This window comes from Camelina sativa, chromosome 3, assembly GCF_030686135.1.
Source record: "Camelina sativa cultivar CO46 ecotype springtype chromosome 3, ASM3068613v1".
Lineage (NCBI taxonomy): Eukaryota > Viridiplantae > Streptophyta > Magnoliopsida > Brassicales > Brassicaceae > Camelina > Camelina sativa.
The window spans coordinates 2,925,906-2,946,184 of NC_141882.1; the positions used below are offsets into that span (position 1 = coordinate 2,925,906).

The following is a 20,279-nucleotide window of genomic DNA, read 5'->3' on the forward strand; positions in this document are numbered from 1 at the left end:
GTAGTATCTTTCTCCTCTCTTCCCATTAGCCATGGGAAACAGTTCAAGCTCCAACACCAATCTGAGCAATCCTAAGAACAGGCTTCTAGAAGATCATCACCACCCAAGAAACCAAACACAAAACCACAACATCGGTAACGCTTCTCGGACATCTCATCTAAGCTTCCTCAGGTCTCCTCTTCCATGGCTCTTCATCTTCCTCTTCTTCCTCCCTTTGCTTCTCATCTCCACCACTGGAGGAGGGGGCGGACGCAAAACCTGCCGTCCCTCTTCATCTACCTATAGCCATCTGTCCCTTGTCGACCAAACTAAAACTTCCTCTGTTGTTCCGGAGGAAGTAGAAGACGATGTACCTCCACGTGTCCCCGCTTTTTACCCGCAACGACCGAGGATGTTCAACACCACGCTTGATCACATCGTTTTCGGGATCGCCGCGTCTTCAGTTCTGTGGGAGACGAGGAAAGAGTACATCAAATCATGGTGGCGACCTGGTAAGACTCGTGGCGTTGTCTGGATTGACAAGAGAGTCCGAACTTACCGTAACGAACCACTTCCCGAAATCAGAATCTCCGAAGACACCTCACGCTTCAGGTACTAAATTACTCATCTCTACAATATCTGACGTGTTTTATAAGAAACCTTGCTCAAATCAAAAAGTCATGTTTTAGGTATACGCATCCAGTTGGGGACAGATCGGCGGTGAGGTTAACTCGAGTAGTGACGGAGACGCTACGGCTAGGGAAAGAAGGTGTACGGTGGTTCGTCATGGGAGACGACGACACAGTGTTTTTGGTGGACAATGTGGTCAACGTCCTCTCAAAGTACGACCATACTCAGTTCTACTATGTTGGTAGCTCCTCGGAGGCTCATGTTCAAAACATCTTCTTCTCTTACTCAATGGCGTTTGGAGGTGGTGGTTTCGCCATTAGCTACGCTCTAGCACTCGAGCTCTCGAGGATGCAGGACCGTTGCATCCAACGGTACCCTGGTCTCTACGGCAGCGATGATCGCATCCAAGCTTGTATGACTGAGCTTGGAGTACCCCTTACCAAAGAACCTGGCTTTCACCAGGTGCCTTGTACTAACCTTTTATTCAGTTATTTCGGTTTGGTTTCGGTACAGATGAGATGAGAACATGGTTCTATGTATGCAGTACGATGTATATGGGGACTTATTGGGGCTATTAGGTGCACACCCGGTGGCTCCTCTGGTGTCGCTTCACCACATTGATGTTGTGCAGCCAATATTCCCGAAGATGAAGCGAGCACATGCGCTTCGACACTTGATGTCGTCAGCAGTTCTTGACCCAGCCAGCATATTTCAGCAGTCCATCTGCTACGACCAGAACCGGTTCTGGTCCATCTCGGTCTCATGGGGATTCGTAGTCCAGATAATCCGAGGCATCATATCCCCTCGCGAGCTCGAGATGCCGTCGAGAACATTCCTCAACTGGTTCCGCAAAGCCGACTACATTGGTTACGCATTTAACACGAGACCTGTGTCGAGGCATCCGTGCCAGAGACCATTCGTGTTTTACTTAAACTCGGCTAAGTATGACGAAGGACGTCGCCAAGTGATTGGATACTACATCTTGGACAAGACTAGACGTATTCCCGGCTGCCGATGGAGGCTCGATTCCCCTGGAAAGATTGATTCTGTCGTCGTTCTCAAGCGACCTGATCCCCTCAGGTGGCACAAGGTTGGTCCACATCCTCTCGTTGCTTCATTATTTAGCAACTTGCATTGTAATTTAGTGATACTGGTTTGGTTTTTGGTTACTCAATTGACTGAAAACCGTTTTGTTTTTGGAATACCATGAAATTAGTCAATTTGATAAAGATAACCGGCTGCATTCAAATAATAAACCGGTTTTGAAAGAACGTGATCTTAAATGTTTGCAGTCACCAAGGAGGGATTGTTGCAGAGTATTGCCAAGTCGGAGAAACAAAACGATGTATATTTGGGTAGGAAATTGCGCAGATGGAGAGATCAGTGAGCTTGAACATCCACAGCAGTAACATTCAGATATTGTACTCACTAAAGATCTCTTCATGCATATTTTTGGAAACGTTCTGTATTGTTGACAACATTTTTCAATCCTAAATGCAAAACTCTTGTTTCAATCTTTACCATCTGAACTCCAAAACCAAAACACACTTTTGCTTTCATAGCAAATACAAAGAAAAACAAAATCTCAATCCCTAGAAAAGAAAAGTTAACTGTTTGGATTAAGACTGAAAGAAAAGATTGGCACCGTAAAGAAACAAAGCTCCGGTCAAAGTTTAGCCGGCGTGTGGTGTGGCTTGCTTTGCTTTGTTCACCGTGGCTTGTTTTGCTCTGTTCACCGTGGCTTGTTTTGCTTTGTTCACCGTGGCTTGCTTTACTTCGTTGTGCGATTGAGTTGCGTTGTGAGATTGGGTAGCGTTGTGAGATTGAGTTGCGTTGTGATGAGGAGTTGTCAGGTTCTGATTGGTAGAGACGACGAGACCTGAGGCTGCAGGCGAAACAGCAGAGGAAGCAAGAATCGCTAAACTGACATGAGACTCGTTTCTCACGGCTGCCATGGACTTCTCAAGACGATGTATCGACATTATCTCTCCGTCGTTCATGTCTACGCTCACTGTGATTCATAAACCAAAGTAAGTAAGATTTTTGACACTATTTTCTCGGGAAAATCTTTTCTTAGATCCAAATAGAAAAGAAACAAAGCGAGAAGAGATTAAAGAATCGGACCTGAGTGTGAGAAAATCCAGAGGGTGAAGAAGCAGAGAAAAACGATCACCGGAATTGCGTGGATCCAATAATCCGACACCGGAAACATCCCTCTCCGGGAGTTTTGCGTCCTCCTGCCAATGTGAGAAGAAGAAGAAGAGATCGGGAGCTGAGAGAAGGATCTTTCCGCCATTGTTGTAACTAACTTCTCTTCCAAGAATCACTAAAACCAATTAGAGAGAGAGAGAGAGAGAAGAGAGAAGAGAGAAGAGATTTGTGAAGCCCTTCTTCGATCAGTTTTGGCTATTTAACGGCATAAACCTTAACGGGCTCACGCGGGAAAAGTTGCATCACGTGATCTGCATCGATCATAGTCTCATATCTTCTACATATTTACGACTTTGGCCATTCATTGGTATACAATACTTATGTCAAAAGAAGTTTGTTCAATATGTATATATATGTCCCAAAACAAATGGTTCTTTTTTTTTCTACACAAGAAAAACATTCTACATACAAAGACGCCGAGTCAAGATTTACATCCAGAAGAGATGTTAAAAATGTACCTGAGCTGATTTTATATTTATTCCCCCAATTTCTTGGTGAAAGCCAAAACTAGGATTTTAATGTTTTTACCACTCGCTTACTGGATCTCTCCTATGAAGACCCTTCAGATTCGGTTTCCTTGACAAGGTCCGGTCTTTTCTCTTCATCATCTCTATCTCTGTGAAAAGATTGGTGTTTTCTGCTGCTGCTGCCAGGGCTATTCGGATCATATTTCGAAGAGGCTAAAAAGTTGAGAGCCAGTACTACATCGGATACCACTGGTCTCATGCTCGGCTGCTCTTGAACGCACATTGCTGATATTGCTAGTGCTTGGTACAATCCTCTTATCGGGTATTGTCCCTGAAGCAACGGATCAACCATTTTTGGGAAGTTCCTCCTGTCTTTGAACAATGGTCGTGCCTGTAAAAGAAACAGTGAAAACAAAAAATATGAGTCTTGTTGTTTCAGTAAAGATTACATAAGTAAGACTCAGGTCAAGATACAGAACATACCCATCCGACCAAATTCTGATCTTTACGCGTTTTTGTATTGTCAATTGCTTTCCTTCCAGTGATAAGCTCGAGAAGGACTACTCCAAAACTGTAAATATCGGATTTAAATGTGAGCTGACCGGTCATAGCGTAGTCAGGAGCACAGTATCCGTATGTTCCCATAACCCTTGTGGAGACGTGAGTTTTATCCCCGCTTGGTCCTACTTTAGCCAACCCGAAGTCAGATAGTTTCGGTTGATAGTCTTCACCAAGCAAAATATTCGAACATTTAAGGTCTCGGTAAATCACAGGGGGCGTCATTCTATCATGCAGATACTCTAGACCTCTTGCTGCACCAGCTGCTATTTTCATCCGGGTGTTCCAATCAAGAGGTTTTTTACCAGACGGGAGATCTTGAAACAGTCAAAAACAACATTGAAAGTTAGATAATCGGTTTGAGAAAAGAGGGTAGTTGAGTGTTTAACAATACAGAAGCAAAGTTATAGGCTTTATGCCGGCTAGGGATTGACTCCATCCTCGGTTTAGCCCTTCCCTACCCAATCAAGCAATAAAACTCTCAATTCACTCACAGAGAGGCCATGAGATATTGATCCTTTGGTTTTATAAGGAAATAGATCCTTTTTGAATACAGAAAGAGAAAAAGAGAGTAACAGAAGTTGAGTTTTACAACATACCATGTAGATGATCTTCAAGAGATCCAAGCGGCATGTACTCGTAGACCAAAAGTCTCTGATCACCCTCAGCACAAAACCCGATAAGCTTGACAAGATTTGGATGGTCAGCAAGACTTAGTGTCAATACCTCAACCACAAATTCCCTGATTCCTTGAAGACCATTACGATCAAGTTGCTTGATTGCAACAACCTAGCAGAAGGAAGTATCGCCAACCGTTCAAAAAACTCTGACAAATCACACAGCCAATTCATCATAAATAAAAAAAGATAGGGATTTGTTTGTCGCACTTAGTGCAAGTACCTGATCCAGTTTATCTATAGTTCCCTTGAAAACTTTACCAAAACCTCCTTCACCAAGAAAACAATCCGATCTAAAGTTTCCAGTAGCTAACGAAAGTTCTTGAAAGGTAAAAGTCTGAGCTTTCTTCCCAGTGACTTGGTCATTCAAATTCAAACCTTTCACGTCAAGTGATAGCTGATCCTCCTTACCAACTCCTCCTTCATTGTTTACATCTCGATATGGACTCACTTTTGTCGAATCTAGAACAAACACATAAACATGATGAAGTTAATTACATATCCATGTGTGACTTAACCCAAAACAGGACAAAGCAAGAAAACAAATCAATACCAAAAGCAAAAAAAAAAAACTCAATTTTGACCTTTGTCTCTCCTCCATGAGAAGACAAAACCTAACTCGATTCAAAAACCCAACATCACTCATACGGTGTGAATAGTACACATGCAACACAGGAAAAAGAAAAATCATACAAATTCTCAATGAAACAACAACTCTCTCCCAAATGTAACAGAGATACAGACAACCTAAAACATAAGAGCCCCGATCCAAACAATTCAACATATACAGAAGAGGCTGTGGAAGAGAGAGAGAGAGAGAGAGAGAGAAGCAGGATACCAGAAGTGGGTTGAGGAGTCTGATCATCTCGTTTATCACTCTTAGCGAGGCTAGTACCACCACCACCACCACCGACAATTTTCCTATTTCTCAAAGTATCTTTGTTAGTCTCCGACTCCGATCGTTTGCTCGTCGGTTTCTTACTGCATCCGAAACAACCCATCGATTAAAATTGAAGAAGACAAAAGAGCAATTCCCTTCTCTCCTCTTTTAAAATCTTCTCTAATCCTCCTCCTTCCTCGTTGAGAACCAAAAATTCAGAAACCCAGATAAAACCCAACACGACTTCAAAAAAAAAAAAAAAAAAAAAACAATCAAAGAGAAGTGAAAGAGAAAATAAAAAAATAAAAAAAATAAAAAAGTCGAAGACGAAAGAAGAATTTGCGAAAAAAGAAGGAGAGAGAGAGCTTAGTGACAAAACAGAGAAAGCTTAATTTCTTCGCCTTTTTTATAATAACAAAAAAAAAAAGCATAGAGTATGTATATTTTTATAAGAGAAAACGTACAGTTATCCACTACGACAAAGTTCACGGTACATTCCATAAACGCGTCTAATCAAAACCGGCCACGTCTGGACAAAATGTTTTACTTCCTAAAACGTACGGCTACTGTTGAAGACAACGTATCATGAGACGCCACGTAAGGGCGAAGAGCACTTGTGGAGCTTTTTTGGTCAACTTTTTAATTTGTCATCTACCGCTCCGCCGGTTCGATTACTAAGCACCGTCGATTCTGACGTGGCGTTTGGTTAATGGAGCTATGTGTGATTTTAAAACCTCAATCAAAAATCCTGCTTATGTCACCTGTTGATACAAATATTTTTGATACTGCGATCAACTCGTGTGATTTTAAAATAGATTGACAAATCTTATTCTATTGATTGTACTTAACATTTTATACCAAACTTAAGCAAAATAAATTATCACTTGACAGAATTTGATTACAAGATTATATTTGAGATAGATTAGTCTGTTATAAGATTATACCATTTTTATACTACCAAATTTATCATTAATAATTTTCTAATCTTCTGAATTTAATCAATTATCATATATATATATATATATATATATCCATGAATTTGTGTATAAAGTTTATGTGATCGGAGTAGACAGATCTTCATACTACAATATATTACCGATTATTTGAATTGATGTCGTCTTATACATTAGAAATTAGACCATGTTTTTTAACCAGTTTTCATACTCTAAACCTAGAAATTATGTTTCTGATATGATTGTAGTTTTTGTACAATTGAACACCAAACCTAAAGTTATCATTTTTTAGTCTTATAAACTTCTTTTTATCTATGTAAACACTTCTTTTTTTTTAACTCGGTGTTTGACAGGTACAATAGATTACTAGAATAGTATGGTTTTTTGAATGTTGAGATTATTATTTAGTTATATGGTTATAGAGAGCACCTGACAGTAACATTATTTTGTTTTTGTGTAGCTGTCACCAATCGCCACCTTACGGGGGGTGACGTTGGTATAGTAGACAGCCAAATTTACTCATCGTTTTGGAATTTTGTTGGGTTTTAAAAAAAAAAATTAATAATAAAAGAGGTGTGAAAAACATAAAGGACGTCACTGTAGGTCCCACCTTTTTAACTCCACGCGCTTTGTTGTCTTTTTGAATGTTTTTTCTTCTTTTTTTTCTTTGGTTTTTATGGTTCCCAAACAGAGTGATTAACTGCGACCGCGTTTCAGCTGCTGACGCCACGTGTACACGAAACCAATGTTCAATTTTAGTAATTTATTTATTTTCTTTTATCTACAAGAGGCTTAAAATAAGGCTGCATTAACAACAACTCCTGTCTTGTTTTTGTTAATTAATGTAGGAGTATTAAAAACACGTTTCACTTTTTAGGCCGTAAAAAAGACTTTTAGAAAATTTGACAGGCCATCCTTTGCTGGCAATATAGTAAAAGCTATGTTGAAAAAAATAGTTGTTGTTACTTCGAAAGAAATAAAATTTTATTTTTGTCTTAATTCCTCACAAAACGTTAGGCATTGTTTATTTCTAAAAAGTATTTTAAGACTACAAATGAACAAAGATTTGATTCTATTTTCAGTTTACCCCCCAAGCCCACGGTAGCCCGTCGTCTGATTAGGCATTTAACCACATTTGCCTATTAGTATTTGTATTTTGTTTCACATTGGTTATTGTATTTGACTTTGATTCTGCATTTAGCATTCTTAATTGGAAAAATGTCATATTTCTTTTGGTGTGGATTTTTAATGTAAATTTTCAGTGTTATATAAATTTATATTTAGAGTTTATTATATTCAGCTGTACTTCATGCATGTATCATGTATGTTTTTTTCTACTTCCCTAACATTTTAATAATTCTTCTCGTAAGAAAAGAAGGAAATGTTGACAACAATATTCTCAGTAACATATGAATGTGGATACAGTTTGATGCATTTTAAATCTTTAAGCCACACAGAATACCATTGATGATTTGATATGACAACAATATTGAAACATTTGTCCACTATACATAGTCAAAACAAAATGATATTATTGGTTAGTCTAATAGTGTTTTTTTCTTTCATAAAAATGGCTTGTCGATGAGATATATATATAGTTGAAATATTATTTCGTTATTTCATTAATTTATTATACACTCAAATAAATTTTCCTTCGTGTTGGTCGGGCATAAACAAATCTAGTCAATTCCCTTTTGTTAAATATTTGATTTATATAATCTCAGACTTTTAATCAGCATTGGATTGAAGATAAGTTTAAATTAGAATTAAGTTTTGACAGCTCAAATTATTTAACTAAGAAAGGAACATAATCTATAGGAAAATTGTATGGTTCAACAAAGATATTGCTTATTAATTATTTGGAACCAGCATCCATAAACTAAGACGTGTTTGGCTTTTGTAAGCAAATACGGTTTCTTTTAGAGATGTTTTCACGTTTATTTATATTTAAAAAAAAAAAAAATTGATGTTGACTTGCTTGGTTCAATTTCAATTTGGCTATCGTATCATATACATTGTTTATGATTTAGCTAATTGATTATGGATTTGGTGAAATTAGATCGATTTAGGCGGAGTATGGTCGAATTAGCTTGGTCTTTGTATAGATTGGTCGGGATAAAATTATTTGGAATCCCTTAATGGTTTGAAAGAGTGAGCACTTTCTTCGCATTGCACAACCAACCATCATCAAAACAAGTAATACATGCATGTTCCCCACAACTTAGAAAAATAAGCTTTCAACTGTGTCTTAACGGGATAGTGAGAATTCGGGAGGTTACTTATTCTTGAAGTGTAGAGATTCTCTCCAGACAAGCTCCTTGATGTCTTGTTCATCCAAGGCTGTCTCCTCGAAGTCGAAACTGAAAGGAGAAGGACACGTTGGTTCTTCGTTGATCTCATGGAGACTTGCCAGATACGGCTGCTTCAATGCTTCTTCCACTAATCCACATCAAATAAAAACATTCTTGTTAGTATTTCACATTCCACTTATAGCATCCAAAAGTAGTAAGACGACGTGATATATACACCTGTGATGCGTTTTGAAGGATCGAAAACTAGCATCTTTTCAGCAAGATCTAGTGCCTCTGGAGAAATGTCTGGAAATTTTTCTCTGAATGATTGTTTTTGAACATGTGGGAGTTGTTTCACGTACTTTCGCGCATTATCACTTCTCAAGAAATCGAGATCAGAGTCAGCTGGTGACCCTAAGAGCTAACAAATAAACCAAAACAGAGAAATGTTTTTTTAACACACACAAGTTAAATTGATTAATAGATGGATTCAGGTTTCAGTTTGTTTACCTCAGTGATAAGTTTCAGCTGCTGAACATAATCTTTACCAGGAAAAAGCGTCTCTCTTCTTAGTATCTCCATAAAAATGCAACCAACAGACCAAATATCAATAGCTCCTGTGTATTCCGAGCTGTTGAGAAGCAATTCAGGTGCACGGTACCATCTTGTCACAACATATTCCGTCATTATCTCTGTCTCATTCGACGTTCTTGCTAGCCCAAAATCACATATTTTAAGATCACAGTTCGTATTTAGAACCAGGTTGCTCGGTTTCAGGTCGCGGTGAAGTACATTTGCAGAGTGTATGTACTTTAGGCCTCTCAAAATTTGGTAAAGGAAGTACTGGAGACAGAACAAAAAAAAAAAATCAAAAATTATGTAAATAGATATGATTATGAATGTGTCACACTGATCATCACCTGGCAATGGTCGTCTGTTAGAGTTTGAGTGGATCTAATGATCTGGTGCAAATCAGTATCCATCAATTCATAAACAATATACACATCTTCGAACCTCTCCTTCTCTGGTGGCTCGATAATATCTTTCATTTTGATAACCTGCGTATCATTGTGAATACTGATAAGTCAACTCTGTGAGTGTTCTCATCAAAAGAAGTTGTGATTAGTCAAGAAGAGATTACATTGTCATGATCCATGTGGCAAAGGAGTTTAATCTCTCGGAGGGTTCTTTTAGCATCAACTCTGTTGTCAAAGGCGTTTGCTATCTTCTTTATCGCGACCTCTTCGTTTGTCTCAGAGTTTGTAGCACAGCTGCAATCAGGAAAAAAGGAAGAAAATGAGATTAAGATTGTATACAAGAGTGATTGAAAGTGATAAAGACTTACCAGACAATGCCATAGGCACCTCGACCGACGGGTTGAATAGGAGGAATGTATTTTGAAGACAGCTCGAAAATGTTACCGAGTACTTTGTACATAACATATCTACCATCATATGTCGGTATTCCTCCATCTTCCGTATTCTCCATCTCTTCTAATTTGGAAGAACTCTCAGATCAAGACAAAGTTTAAAGATCAAAATAGAAAACAAGTTTTAAAGGACTGTTTCATATCTCAGAAGTAGCTGTTGTGGCCTTTAAAAAGGCAAAGCAGTGAGCAAGAGGAGAGAAATAAGTGGGTACTTTAGCTTTTGGTGGACCAAATAAAGACAAACTTTTTTTATTTGATCCGTTGAACTTTGAATTTTGAATGAGAACTATTATTATTCGAGGTTAAACTTGACTTCTGCATCATCAAAGAAAAATTCAAAAGGACTACAAGAGAAGTAGAGTATACTATAAAAAAGCTCTCTCCTTGTGGATCACTGGGTCCCTAGGAAATCCAATATCAAACAACAAAATGCTAAACATACAAAGTGAGATTATTCTCAAGTCTCAGTTCAAAATGAATCTCGATATCATTCAAGCCTTCGATTGTCACAGCTCGCTTGTGTCTAATAATGTCACACTCAAGAATCACAAAAAAAATATCAATGAAGACTTCCAATTACCTTCAGCATTTTAGGAGTGAACACTTGGAAACAATGCAATTTCTCCCCTTAGAGGGGTCTGTCACATCGCTTTTTCATTTTCCTCAGCTATGATCCAAACCTTTACCAAAACTACAAAAAAGAAGTTGATTATAAGACCATGCCCAGCATGCAAAATCAGAAGAAGTAGACCATACAATAGAAGTGAGGAATAGAGAAGAAAGATATATACACTAGGGAAGATAAATCTGCTGCAATGACCATATTTGACAAGAACTTTTACCCAAAAAAAATACTTGACAAGAACCAGCAGGTGACGTGCTGCAGAAGAAGAAGAAGTAGAAGGATGTGTATTGGCAGTATTGCTAGTAGTAACTAAGTCACGCTTGCCATTGAACTATATACAACTCACAATTCGTAAAAGACAGACCAGAGAAGCATTAGTTTGGTGCAGTGACGTGCTTGCCTTCCTTACTGGCTTGCGTTAATAACATGAGTTCAGGATTTCATCGAGCAGCTTCCAGTAAACAACTCTGAAATCTCGAATCTTTCTACAAGCAAAGCAAAAGTGTGGTCATGAATTTGTTTACCATGGAAACAGAGACATTTTTGACCTATAATAAACCAATGCTTTTCTAAATAACCGATTCAAAATTCCGAATACCAGACTTAATCGCAGAAAACTAATCAAACCGCATTGGTTAATGACTAGTTTATAATAACGGGTGAGAAACCTAATTAATATCGTCCGCTGTGACTTTAACAAAATTCCTTTTAGTTCCAATTGGCATCTTCTTGTGCGTGAGACGCGTTCACACCTGCAAGCGTCGGAAATAACGAAAGTACCACTGCCCAACGTGTTCGCTACACCAGGTCCTCTAATGCCTAGTTTCGTCAATTCACTCTGGAAAAAATTCAACATCGACTCTCCTTTTATTGAATTTTTTTTGTGGTCTTTCCAAGTTAGTGGGTCCGTCACACGAAGCCATGTTTCCTCCAATAGCACCTTGACAATTATATCCGAATTATTCTTTTCCCATCTAATATACCACCAACCCTAAGATCCCATCGTCCATTTTAAACTCGTGTATTGAATCACAACCGTTGATCACAATGGCAGATTTTGACCATACGATATCCGTCATCTAACGGCATCGATAGAGAGATCTACTAGAACCTTCTCTCTACATGAAACAAACAGTCCCATCTCTATATATATATTTCCATTTCGCCTTTCTTTCTCTCCTCAACGCTCTCATTAAAAAAAGTACTCGTGTCTTACTTGTGCCAGCCACTCGCTTTTTCTCAGATTTTTTTATTATCCTTTCATCGGCAAAAAAAGGTAAACCCGAAAAGTCTCTCTCTCTCTCTCTCTCTCTGATCCATCGTTTCTGCTTCCACTTTCGTCTTAATTCGATCAGATCATTGTTATGCTTGGCTTGATCTGAGTTGAACGATGTGTTTTTCCTTAGTAGATTATGGATCTGGTGCTGCTTTCGGCGTTTAGTAACGTTAGCTCTGTGGTTGGTTCGATCTTGCTCGGTTTCTTGGCTAATTTTGTGATTTGATGACAGTTTTATGAGAGATTAGGCTTTAGTTTAGCTCACTCGTCTGGTAGTTTACTATTTATTAGTGACTGATTTAGGGTTTTTCACTCGTAGAGGTTCTTGTTGTTTATGATTCATATAGGTTGTTTGGATTACGTCTGTTTTTGGATTTGATTTGTGTGTATATGTACTAGTGGGGCTCATATATCTGTGTATTTGTACCAGATTTTAGCTAAGATGGTGAAGAACTACCCAACCGTGAGCGAAGATTACCTCAAGGCTATTGAGAAGTGCAGGAGAAAGCTTAGAGGCATGATCGCTGAGAAGAACTGTGCACCCATCATGGTCCGACTCGCGTAAGTAACTAACTAATCATATCAGCGTCCTGTTTCTTTAAGTTTTTAATGATGTGCAACACTCTTCTTATGGCTGATCTTTTTTTTGGCTGAACTGCAGATGGCACTCTGCTGGAACATTCGATTGCGCCTCAAGGACTGGTGGTCCCTTTGGAACAATGAGGTTTGATGCTGAGCAAGCTCACGGAGCCAATAGTGGTATCCACGTTGCTCTTAGGTTTTTGGAACCCATCAGGGAGCAATTCCCAACCATCTCTTTTGCTGACTTCCATCAGGTACTTGATTTAGATCAGACCAATAAAAAAATTCTTTGGTTAGTGGTCCCGGTGGTTAACTCTAGGGTTTGGTTTCTAACTCGCGGTTTCCTTTGGTGTGAAATTGGTCGTTCAGCTTGCTGGTGTTGTGGGCATTGAAGTTACTGGTGGTCCTGATATTCCTTTCCACCCTGGAAGAGAGGTTAGTCTTTGGTCAATTAGTCGAGAGAATGTGGTTTGCTTATTTGTATAGATGGCTAATGGATAATGTGGCTATTCTATTCACTATTGTGAGAATGATTTCGTGTTACTAACATGCATATCTTGCTTTCAGGACAAGCCCCAGCCACCTCCAGAGGGTCGTCTTCCTGATGCTACAAAGGGTTGTGAGCACTTGAGAGATGTCTTTAGCAAGCAGATGGGCTTATCTGACAAGGACATTGTTGCTTTGTCTGGTGCTCACACTCTGGTTTGTGTCTCTCTTAACTGCTTGAACACTTTTGTTCTTTTTTGGTTCCAATCGTACAAGTTGTGATGAATGCCTGCAAATTATGAAATCACAGGGAAGATGCCACAAGGATAGGTCTGGCTTCGAAGGTGCCTGGACTTCAAACCCTCTAATTTTCGACAACTCTTACTTCAAGTGAGTATTCCAAGTTTTTAGAGTCTTAATTTATGTATGAGTATTCAATGGTTGATATGGTTATTAACCAAAGTATATATGACCAGGGAACTCTTGAGCGGTGAGAAGGAAGGCCTTCTTCAACTTGTCTCTGACAAGGCGCTGTTGGACGATCCTGTTTTCCGTCCTTTAGTCGAGAAATACGCTGCTGTAAGCGTCCTCTCTCTTTTCTATGTTCTTCACTTGGTAGTGAGAAAGAGAACTCATGGTTTCTTGTGACAATGTAAACAGGATGAAGAAGCCTTTTTCGCTGATTACGCTGAGGCCCACTTGAAGCTTTCAGAGCTTGGGTACTTAACTTGAATCTTTGACTTATTAGAAAGTAAATATTAATACAGTTTGATTTGAGTTTGTATTTGTTGGTTGCAGGTTTGCTGATGCTTAAGCTATGACGTATGGGTGTGTGTGTCTCTGAGACTCATGGCTGTTTCTGTTTGGGGGCCGGAGGGGTCGCATTGCATTTGAACTTTGTCATATGATTGCTTAATGTACTCTCGGATTTGCGTATCTTGTTTTCGGTGGGTTGTGATTTGACACATCCGTTGCGCTTTTGCTGGTTAGACATTTTAATAAAATTAATTTCTCTCATATTTATGCCTCAATTATTCGAAGCTGCTGTAGAGTGTAGTACCCCGCCTCTGCCCACAAAACAATGAGATATAAGTAATCTCACACCTGTGTTCTTCACAAGGTGCAAGTCTTTCAACTTCTCTCACGAGTTTGAAGATGCGCAGAAGCATTAGTATATATAATTTGCCTATGTAGGTGAACTCACACAAGATAAACCAGGGTTCTAATTTAACCGTAAACCAAATAGAAAACGAGTCTAACGCAACACACTCAGCGTATTTAGTTTCAACTTGATGAATTTAGGCATCACCAAATGCAACAGCATGAAAGAAGATGCCAAATAGGCAAATTCAATTAATGTTGATCAGGAGCTCAGATGATGCTCTAGATTGGCGTGGGTTGGGACGGATGGCTCGGCTGATCACTGATGATATCCGTGTGATAACCAAAGTGGCTGTAGCTTTTGTAACGGCCGATGGAATAGAGTAGCTTGAAGTGAATTAGCTTTCTTCTGTGCTTCTCTAAACCGTTTTTTTTTTTTTTAAGAAACCTTTTCTAAACCGGTTTTAATCTATTTTTATGTTATTTTGATCCTAAATGTGCCGAATCTGCAATTTAGACTCCCTTGAATCTTGCGTGCATGGTCCATGTCGGAATCGGGTTGTAATATTTAACTAGTTGGAGCTCGATTCTTGTAATTTTACGTATCTTGGACCGTTGGAACACTCTGATGAGAACAACGAATCGTATATTTTAGAAACTATGAGAATGAGATTGGAGCAACAAAACTAAATGTGAAGGAGTGGAGTGACTCTTTTTGTTTTGTCAAATAGTGGAGCGGAGTGACTTTTTGTATATCACATTCACACCATTAAGAGTTAGAAGTTTTGTGTGGGAAAATTGGATTCGGCTGTAGTTTTTACTGAGCTCCTCTTTCATTCCGTGTGGGTCTCTCTTTTTTTTTTTTTTTTTTTTTTTTACTTTTACTTTATCAGAAAAGAAATCAAAGCAATTATAGCTTCAAAAGAACAAAACACTCATCATACTAAAAAGACAAAAATTAGCTGTTTAAAAGTAGAATGTAGACTGTATAGGGAGACCAAAAAAAAATGGAATAGCCGTAAAACACTAGAATTTTAATGTTTTTATGTTTTATCGGATAACATTTTTTTTTTCATCTGATAATTAATCATTACTCATTAGCTTTGTTTTGTTACTTTTAAAAAACCCTAGCCAATTATTTTTCTGTTTTCTGTGAACTGGGAAATTTTGAAAATATATACGACTAGTTGAAATCATATATTCAACGAGTCAAATATATCATTTATTCGGTACACAGAAACTTTGGCATTAGATTAAAATGCACGATTAAATTTTGGGCAGGGCAGATGATCATAATCAATAATATATCCCTTGGCGTACGTACATTTGGCAACCTCTGTGTATTTCCCTGTTTTTGAGGGAATCGCTTACAAATTCTACTAATTGATATTTTTAAAAAAAAAAAAAAAATTCTGATTTTATACGATAGGATAGTTTAGGATAGAAGGTGTCTTAGCGACAACGAACTCCGAGATGAACATACCTGGGACATACATAGCAAATTAAAAAAAAAAAAAAAAAGATTAGGTTGAGTAACGTAACTTCGAAACCAAATGGCGAGGAGGCCTCTCAAAGACCAAACTCAACAAGTATATGACCCCATATATACTCTAAAAAATTATGCGTGCATGTCTCTGTTTATCTATATAAAGAGTAAACATTTACATATATAGAGTCTAAATAACTTTAGTAAAAATGTGCTGCATGATTACGTACCCTTTTTCATACAAGTGCGAGGCGAACGCGAATGGTAGTCAATTAGTGAATGATATATTGTTGCTTGTTAGTGTTTAGTACTTTGAAGTGAAAGGTAACAAATGATCATTTTTCCAAACAATCCCAACTTTCTTGTCTCTATTCCAACATTAGTGGAATCTTATCAATAAAGTTCCAGTCTTAACGATTTGATGGAATTTAACTGCACAAAGAATTGTAGAACAAAAAAGATGGCCCAAGAAGATATGATTGGAGGAAAAGGTATTGATGATATATATGATCTGGGGATAATGATGACGATACTGTTAGACTTACAGTATTGATTGAGAGATTTGGACTAAAACATCTCCGTGTACACGGTGCAAAGGACGATCTTTGACCAATTGAAGAATAAACAATACAATAACTCTTTTCATAAGAATTGATTGGTTTTTATTTCTCCACTCAGAAACAAAAGACGTAAGAAAATTCCACTCAGAAACTTATCATAAACTCGATGGGTTTGCGATTTAGTAAGGTAACTGAGAGGTCTGTTATACTTAACATAGTAATAGAAAAATAACTTTGGTATAACACATATAATCACAATTCACAACTTTTTATAAAGAAAACAATAAGAAAATCTTTAGTCATTTTCGAAAAAAGGAGTTGAAGATTTAGTTGAGAGTACGTATAGTATTAGAGACAGATAGCAATTTGTTGAAGGTGGAAGCAAGAGCACACCCAATAACTCTTTTTGCAATCTCACTGGCTACGTGTCTTTCCTCTATTTGATTTTTTAAAATTTTCTTCTTAATGTTGGTACGTGACGAAGACGACACAATTGAAAATAAATTTGATGCTTTGGGACCGCTCGGAATTAGATTTTCTTAATGACTATTAACGCACTTTTGCAATTCTCCTTATATATACATACATACGTATAAAAAGGTTGATTTAATTTTAAAAACAAAAATCGTGTGTGTTAAGTCATTCAAACAGAAAAGTCTTAGACAATATCTAGATATAACTTATATAAAATGACTCCCAAGAATAATGGTTAAATAAAAACAAAATACGTTTCAGCAAAAATTAGGCAACCTAAAATAAATCACTTGGCATTTTGTGTCAAATTCTCTATCACTACTTAAAAACGACTTACAAGTCAGCACTGAGTTAAAATGATAATCAAACTAAGTTATATAGTTAAACTTTACTCTATGTGAGAATATTATTAATTTATTATTATAATGCATCATGAACTTATACAATTCATGAATATCTAGTTAAAGTTATAAATTTAAAAACCTATCGAATTATATTGTCAAAACCAAGGCACATTGCTATATATACTCATAGACTGTACATTGTAAGAAATATACTTATAGTATTATTCTTAACTTACATAGTCTAGCATTACCAAAAAAAAAAAAAACCGTTGACCATCTTAAAAAAAAAAAGATTTTACAAGTGCAAATTATCTACTTCAATATAACTAAAGATAAAAATATGAAAGATAACAAAGAGAAAATAGCAATTTTCAGTGATTTGGAACCTCTTGAATCTTTTCTTGGATCTTCATATTCAGAAAGACTATTATAGAAGGTAAGACAAAGAGTAGAATACCAATGGACTACTAATGATTTTTTAAGAGCTAGATATTGAAATAATACGTACGTAAGGAGAAAAATCTAAGAGGAGAAGAAAATTAAAAGTGCCAAAGTCAAGCAAACCGTTGAATCATGAAAGCGTGGAGGAATTTAGTAGCCACCGTAATGTGGAAACATGTTTTAACTTTCAACCAAAAAAGAAATATTGACGTCAGAAGTCGAGATTGTGTTGTCAGGGTGGTCACTTCCTTCATTACATCATTTTGTGTCTCTCCCTTATATATACACTTCTCTTGCTATTTTCACCACCAAAAAGCACTTCACCTCTCAAAGACTCTACTTACACATTTGTCACTTCTTCCCTCATAATTCACAATTTGATCGATTAAAAACATTAGACCTTAGTAGATATGGAGAGTAATGGTGACGCTTCTGCCGCTACCACTCCAATCATCTCTTCTTCATCTTCTCCTCCACCACCGCTTTCACCGCGGGTGGTGCTCAGCCCATGCGCCGCTTGCAAAATCCTAAGGCGGCGTTGCGCAGAGAAATGCGTTTTGGCACCGTACTTCCCTCCAACGGATCCAGCCAAGTTCACCATCGCCCACCGTGTCTTTGGAGCCAGCAACATCATTAAGTTCTTGCAGGTACTTATCTAACTATCTATTTAATTATTGGTGTACTTACTAAAAGATAATCTTGAACAGTTTAATGTGAACAAGGGACCAGATTTATATATCATTCATAGACAGATGGGAGAGTATATAGGACTAATGCTGTCTCTGTTCTTATTTACGAAGCTAGTAAAAGGGTTCATAGGTCATGTGAAAATTGGACCTTACTTGTTCTGTAATGTTAAACAACTTCCTCCATATATGTTCAACAAAAGATTTGCATATCTAACTCTTTCTAAGAAAGAAAAAAAAATAATAACGTAAATTTATCATGTTTACTACTACATATCTTAATGTTGTCCATTTCATCCACCTTTTGACAAAGTCTTATAGAATATTATTGGTCTTTTTTACTCTTCTTGGTCAGATACAAAATTATGAACATTTTATATTGTCTTGAAAAGCTTAAATCAAACAATCACTTGCTTCCCCGAATCATATGATTGGTTATTTATATATCTATATGCATGGTATATTTTATTTTGTCAGGAGCTTCCAGAATCACAAAGAACTGATGCGGTAAAAAGTATGGTGTATGAAGCGGAAGCAAGAATAAGAGATCCGGTGTATGGAAGTGCGGGTGCCATATACAATCTACAAAGACAAGTGAGTGAACTCCAAGCAGAGCTTGCAAAAGCTCAGGTGGAGATGGTGAATATGCAACTTCAAAGATCAAATTTACTGGAGTTGATTTATAATAACATGGAGCAAGTACAGAAACAAGAACAAGATAATATGTCTTTTGAGAGCAATGATTTGGGATTCCTTGAAGACAACTCCAACACCAACACATCAATGTTGTGGTGTGATCCTCTTTGGACCTGATGAATTTTGACTACTTCACTTAAAATCCCTCTCTAGTACTTTTCTTTACGCAGGATTAGCACACAAAAATCAAAATTGTATAATATATATATGGATAAATTTTTCAGACAATTCATGTCCCTACAAATAATTACTAAGTATATTTTATTAATTGTTATTATTATTTTTTGACAAAAAGGAAAGGTGATTTAGACACAAACCGGTAAGTACACCGGATCTCGATTAAACCGGTTCTAAACCCTATGTTTGTCACCCGGCCCTCCTCAGGGGGGCGACGACAGTCAATTTCTTTAATTTTCGTCGGCGACGACTCGACTACACACGCTCTCTAAACCTGTGCTTCAAGTCTTATTAAGTTTCTTTGGAAACCTTTCATTCAATCGTGTTTGAATTTTGTTTTCTCTCCGATTCTTCCTCTTCTTTTAGTATAAAATATCTTCTTCCCTTTTGTAGCAAGCTGATTCTCACGACACGAGGGGAGATCAGAATCGGTATATCGATCGATGCTTTAATCATCTCCGTTCGTTAATAATATATGTTTGATGTTTTACCTACCGTTCGATAGCAATCAAGTGCAGCAATTTTTCTGTGTGTTTGAGATGACTCAAGTAGAGGGGTTTTGACTTTTTGATGCATAAATTGACTCTGATAGTTTTGGTGATCCCGATATTTGTTTATAGTCTTTGGGCCATTAATGGGAGAACTTTTTTTGTGTTCTTAGATTAAATATATAGTGAAAATAATGTTAGATCAGTTGTTAAGATCATAGGTAAAAAAAATGGGAGAACTAATTATGGTGTTTTTAGAATAAAGATATAGTAAAATAATGTAAGATGTAAACTTCCCTTCTATTAAATCATTCTTCTGTTTAACATAAGAAACTGAAAAAAAAATCAAACATTGTCTATTTACTTCTCTGCAAGACGACTACAATCTTCATAGGATCAAGCTAGACATTTTGAGTGGAAAGTCCTGATACTATATCTCAAAGAAACGAAGCTCAACCATGAATTCTTTCTGTTGTGGGAGAACCAAGCAACAGCCTTGGCAGAAGCAAGCACTTGAATAGCATATTCCATAGCAAATACTATCTTATCTACAGTCACGGGGTTAGCTCCATTCTTCAGATCAATCTGAATTCCAGACTCCACTCTGAAACTAAACGGTCCAACAATCTGCAACCATCAACTAGAGGCAGCCTGAAAACACCAGTGAATCCAAAACCTGAAAGTATTCAAAACAGAAACTGCAGTTTCCAAAACCAAAACCTGCAAGAAGAAAAAAACAGAACCTGCAGTTTTAAAAACCAAAAACCAGAAAGTATTAACTG

General features: G+C 37.4%; 6 protein-coding genes across 9 annotated transcripts; 3 read left to right on the top strand and 3 right to left on the bottom strand.

Annotated features, from left to right (window-relative positions):
* Positions 1–11: 11 nt before the first annotated feature.
* Positions 12–2,125, top strand: LOC104765960 (uncharacterized). The gene is made up of 4 exons (XM_010489760.3): positions 12–591; positions 669–1,071; positions 1,154–1,699; positions 1,902–2,125. Exons 1-4 carry the CDS (start codon positions 32–34, stop codon positions 2,016–2,018), a joined length of 1,626 nt encoding a protein of 541 aa, XP_010488062.2. The 5' UTR covers positions 12–31; the 3' UTR covers positions 2,019–2,125.
* On the bottom strand, positions 2,059–3,039 carry LOC147946537 (uncharacterized). Its single transcript, XM_087508138.1, has 2 exons — positions 2,734–3,039; positions 2,059–2,620 (listed from the first exon to the last, which is right to left on the bottom strand). The coding sequence occupies exons 1-2, from the start codon at positions 2,903–2,905 to the stop codon at positions 2,283–2,285; spliced, it is 510 nt and encodes a 169-aa protein (XP_087364264.1). The 5' UTR covers positions 2,906–3,039; the 3' UTR covers positions 2,059–2,282.
* LOC104765951 (putative serine/threonine-protein kinase PBL5) lies at positions 2,744–5,840 on the bottom strand. Of its 2 annotated transcripts, XR_015595019.1 has the most exons (6): positions 5,361–5,818; positions 4,746–4,984; positions 4,445–4,634; positions 3,771–4,162; positions 3,279–3,678; positions 2,744–2,846 (listed from the first exon to the last, which is right to left on the bottom strand). XR_015595019.1 is itself a non-coding variant. In XM_010489748.3 (5 exons), the coding sequence occupies exons 1-5, from the start codon at positions 5,521–5,523 to the stop codon at positions 3,370–3,372; spliced, it is 1,293 nt and encodes a 430-aa protein (XP_010488050.2). In that variant the 5' UTR covers positions 5,524–5,840; the 3' UTR covers positions 3,142–3,369. The 2 variants fall into 2 exon arrangements, 1 of the variants encoding a protein (XP_010488050.2); XM_010489748.3 differs by lacking the exon at positions 2,744–2,846 and having other exon boundaries at positions 3,142–3,678; positions 5,361–5,840.
* A 2,654-nt stretch (positions 5,841–8,494) lies between these two features.
* Positions 8,495–10,766, bottom strand: LOC104765981 (mitogen-activated protein kinase 13). Its single transcript, XM_010489780.3, has 6 exons — positions 9,992–10,766; positions 9,788–9,917; positions 9,567–9,704; positions 9,157–9,489; positions 8,884–9,067; positions 8,495–8,794 (listed from the first exon to the last, which is right to left on the bottom strand). The coding sequence occupies exons 1-6, from the start codon at positions 10,132–10,134 to the stop codon at positions 8,631–8,633; spliced, it is 1,092 nt and encodes a 363-aa protein (XP_010488082.1). The 5' UTR covers positions 10,135–10,766; the 3' UTR covers positions 8,495–8,630.
* A 675-nt stretch (positions 10,767–11,441) lies between these two features.
* Positions 11,442–14,061, top strand: LOC104765991 (L-ascorbate peroxidase 1, cytosolic). Of its 3 annotated transcripts, none has more exons than XM_010489790.2 (9): positions 11,442–11,976; positions 12,407–12,537; positions 12,638–12,812; positions 12,928–12,993; positions 13,126–13,260; positions 13,355–13,434; positions 13,521–13,623; positions 13,705–13,763; positions 13,843–14,061. In XM_010489790.2, the coding sequence occupies exons 2-9, from the start codon at positions 12,419–12,421 to the stop codon at positions 13,856–13,858; spliced, it is 753 nt and encodes a 250-aa protein (XP_010488092.1). In that variant the 5' UTR covers positions 11,442–11,976; positions 12,407–12,418; the 3' UTR covers positions 13,859–14,061. The 3 variants fall into 3 exon arrangements, with proteins under 3 accessions (XP_010488092.1, XP_010488099.2, XP_087364263.1); XM_010489797.3 differs by having other exon boundaries at positions 11,883–12,157; XM_087508137.1 differs by lacking the exon at positions 11,442–11,976 and adding an exon at positions 11,984–12,157 and having other exon boundaries at positions 13,705–13,915.
* A 3,673-nt stretch (positions 14,062–17,734) lies between these two features.
* Positions 17,735–19,126, top strand: LOC104766011 (LOB domain-containing protein 1). Its single transcript, XM_010489815.3, has 2 exons — positions 17,735–18,097; positions 18,614–19,126. The coding sequence occupies exons 1-2, from the start codon at positions 17,861–17,863 to the stop codon at positions 18,947–18,949; spliced, it is 573 nt and encodes a 190-aa protein (XP_010488117.1). The 5' UTR covers positions 17,735–17,860; the 3' UTR covers positions 18,950–19,126.
* The last annotated feature ends 1,153 nt before the right edge of the window (positions 19,127–20,279 follow it).